The 3,590-nt window shown below is 40.1% G+C and overlaps 1 protein-coding gene across 2 annotated transcripts; it reads right to left on the reverse strand.

The window, feature by feature from the left end:
- Positions 1–810: 810 nt before the first annotated feature.
- Positions 811–2,916, reverse strand: LOC307149172 (uncharacterized protein). Of its 2 annotated transcripts, none has more exons than XM_079855322.1 (3): positions 2,249–2,916; positions 1,958–2,087; positions 811–1,866 (listed from the first exon to the last, which is right to left on the reverse strand). In XM_079855322.1, exons 1-3 carry the CDS (start codon positions 2,833–2,835, stop codon positions 1,111–1,113), a joined length of 1,473 nt encoding a protein of 490 aa, XP_079711448.1. In that variant the 5' UTR covers positions 2,836–2,916; the 3' UTR covers positions 811–1,110. The 2 variants fall into 2 exon arrangements, with proteins under 2 accessions (XP_079711448.1, XP_079711449.1); XM_079855323.1 differs by having other exon boundaries at positions 1,051–1,866; positions 1,958–2,072.
- Positions 2,917–3,590: the final 674 nt, after the last annotated feature.

The following is a 3,590-nucleotide window of genomic DNA, read 5'->3' on the forward strand; positions in this document are numbered from 1 at the left end:
TATTTTATTTTGTTTCAAGCCAGAGAAATCTTTGTACCACCCAGGAAGAGTACAGGAGTGGCAGTTTTGTGGTGAGAGGGTTTCAGAAACACCCTTGAATGAAATTACAATGAACTTTCAGTTATGTAGTTTGTGCATAAACAACAATAAAATCACTTCCACAAAGGCTCTCAACACCTTGGTGGCTGCAGGGACACTGTTCCTGAAGTGAAATGTATCTGACATCTCAACTACAGTACTCATCTCAGGAGAAAAATCACAATAACATGACAAGAGAAAACCTCTGAACACATTGATTAGAGTCAGCTAAAATAATTCAGCTTGTTTTGTCCCAGCACTCAATTCAGGGAGCCACCTTGAAAGAACATGAAATTGCTAAAGGAACAACACTAGAAAACTAATAATGTTTTAATAATGTTACGGTTACCATATCTATTCAGGTATGTTTTGGGCATAACAGAATGAAAGAAAACAAACACACTCCTGAGTTTGAACATGCACACACAGCAAGCTGTTGTCATTCTTATCAGTAAATCTGGTCTCAGTGTTTATTTTCACTGTGGAATATAAGGGAGGTGAAGCAAAGACTGAATGAAATGATATACAGCAATGTCTCGCACATCGTGAAGTTTGACTCAGTTGTCTGAACATTTTGTCTTGATATAGGTCTATTAGCAGCTATTGGTAGCCAGTGGAGACGTGTGAATGGATCAAACACAAAATATTTCAGCAAGTGGTAAATTTAAAGTAGGCTAGTTGACGGATAGATAAATAATGATGTACTTTCGAGAACTCAAACCTCAGAGTGGAAAAGACGACAGGATTTTTATTTTTAAGATTTGAATGATATGCTTGTATATAATGAAGGTTGGGTGTGGAAAAATTGTGAAACTTCAGTAGAGATGGTGAGAAACTCGGCTCAGTAGAGATGTGTGTGTGTGTGTGTGTTTAGTCAGTTATTATACAGTTGTTATAGTCAGTGCAAGTGATCAAAGTTTTTTATATTCACATTTACAGTCCTGCAGTGCAAATGTACAAAGTTATTTATATATACACGTTTATATTATTTATATTTGAACAAATCAATCCCCAACCAATGTTATCTTGTCTTTAATCCTTTGCCCATGCTTTTACTAAGGGCCCATTCTGGTAATTTATAAGGAGGCAAGCAACTGTGTACAGCTGGTTGATGCTCCCTGTGATGGACAGAGGGATGACTGTGTCGAACAGCTTGTGTTCCTTCACCCTGCGGATGAGACGCTCGACGTGGACCCTCAGCCGAGCAATGGACTGTGTCTTCCTCACCTCATCAGCCGTCATCTGTTTCCTTTTTGACAGCAGAGCAGGTCTGTAGACTTTGCATGGCACACAGTCATCAACAAGAAAACCTTTTTCGACCATTATTGCCATTCCAGGTTTCAACAGAGACACAATCCCAGACTGCTTAAAAAGCTCCTCGTCACTGACAGCTCCTGCATACAGGGATGACACAAAGGTGACCACACCATGTGGTGCCATGCCGATTAACCCCTTGAAGGTGCAGTGGGACTTGTAATTGGAGAAGACTTCACTTTGAAGCGGGAGAGAGGATGCAGTTTGGCAACGCAGTTCCGTGCAGTCGATCACCACTTGTGTGTCTGGGTAGTCCTGGAACTCATTGGGTAGATGAGCCTTGACTTCCTCCTCAGACATCCATATGCGGACAGAGCCAAGAACAGTGTACAAAAAATTGGCCCACGTTGTAATAATTCGGCCAACTGTAGACTGATGAATGTTGAATCTGTGGGCCAGATCCTGCTGTGCTAGGCCAACTGAGAGGTGGATCATGAAGAGGAAGAACTCATCAATCGGCTGCAGGGACTGACCCTGTAAAAATAACAAGGTTTGCAATTATGTTGAATTTTCACTTTCACTGAAAATGTAAAATTAAGTTTTGTTTTGCCATTTCTTTATTTACCCATGCACTGCCTCTTGTTTCAGCTTCACTCCATATTGTAGTTGCTCTTGCTCTGGTCACACGAATCATGTTGTGGGATGCAGGTTCAATGAGTTTCCAGAAAGTCATTAAATGCCTGTAAGTCATGAATCTAAATGAGATGTAAGACATGTTTACTTTATATACATATATACACACCCACATATGCATATATATATATATATATATATATATATATATATATATATATATATATATACACATATATACACACATATATATATACATTTATACAGACATTTTAAAACGTACCTAGTGTAGAATCTTATATCATCGTCGGAAGCAGCAAATCGCCCCAAACTAAATCTTTGACTGACTGTCAAATCTTCCACCCGTCTCATTAGTCTGTCCACCTTTTTATGGAGATCTTCTATCTGATCCAGTGCATTATCAACGGCCGCGGGTTCTGGAACTGAACAATAATCATGTTCCAGATAATGGGCATCCATTGGCACAGGAACCTCATCCACTTGAGTGTAAACCTCCCTTCTTTGCCATACTCCGGTGGTGCGCCTTGGTTCAGCAACGGAGTAGCCGTTCCACTGGAATAAGGTTGGTACAGCTCCCTTCCGCAGCAAGCGACGCCCTTTAGGGGTCGATGGCTCAATCAGATCATCACTTTTAAAGTGGCGACTGCAGACCCTTGTATGAGATGTGATGTTAAATCTCTCACGTCGAATGTTGTGAATCCACTCTCTGCGTGTTTCTACGTCTAGAGGAAAAGTGTGGAAACTCAGTATAGAGTTAAACTTTGAGGAGGCCTCACAAAACGGGACACAACAATGTTCAGCCGAACTACTGTCTTCCCGCCGTTGATATTTAAACTTTCTGGAAGCCATCACTACAATGCTTAACTATGTAACACTATATATAATAATTAAATTATAAAACGCTGTCAAATTAATTTTATTAAAGTTTTGCCGCCAGTAGCCTACACTTTGCTATAGAACGCACTATGCGGAAGTAAAGACGCTGGCCGAGATTCTACCGGAAATACGTCAGCAGCGTTCGTGCATATTCTTCTTCTTCTTTAAATTTATTGGCGGTTGGCATACCAATTTGGAGCATTACCGCCACCAACTGTTTGGGGTGTGGAGCTTCAATGCGGATTTAAACGCTTATATAAAAATATATAAAAGAGGTTTATTCTTGGTTGATCTTAAATTCTATCAAATAGATCTGTTTCTTTTAGGTACCACATGAGAACTGGCCATGCTGATGGTTCATTTTCTATTTCTGTAGAAAAAGAAAGTAAAGTTAAACCCTCTACAGGTAAATGTGTATATCCTAATTCTTTAACTTTTTCAAACAGTATGGTTCTCTCTGTCCTGTATGCTTCACACTCTAGCTTTTGTTTATGTTTTTTGCTTTTCGTCAGCTGTTTTCAATGCGATTGTATGCAGTTTTTACTCTGTTTTTGCCATAACTGACAAAAACACGATATGCTCTCGTTGTGTTGTAGCGACATCATGTGGTCAACATGTGAACGACACGTCACGTGATCGCCTGGAACTCTCCCAGGTGGAACATCACCAGTGATGGGACATTTAATTTGGGATAATCCCACATCCAACCAGCACAAGAGACCCGGTTT

Source organism: Squalius cephalus (assembly GCF_949319135.1).
Source record: "Squalius cephalus genome assembly, chromosome: 21".
In the NCBI taxonomy this organism is placed as follows: domain Eukaryota; kingdom Metazoa; phylum Chordata; class Actinopteri; order Cypriniformes; family Leuciscidae; genus Squalius; species Squalius cephalus.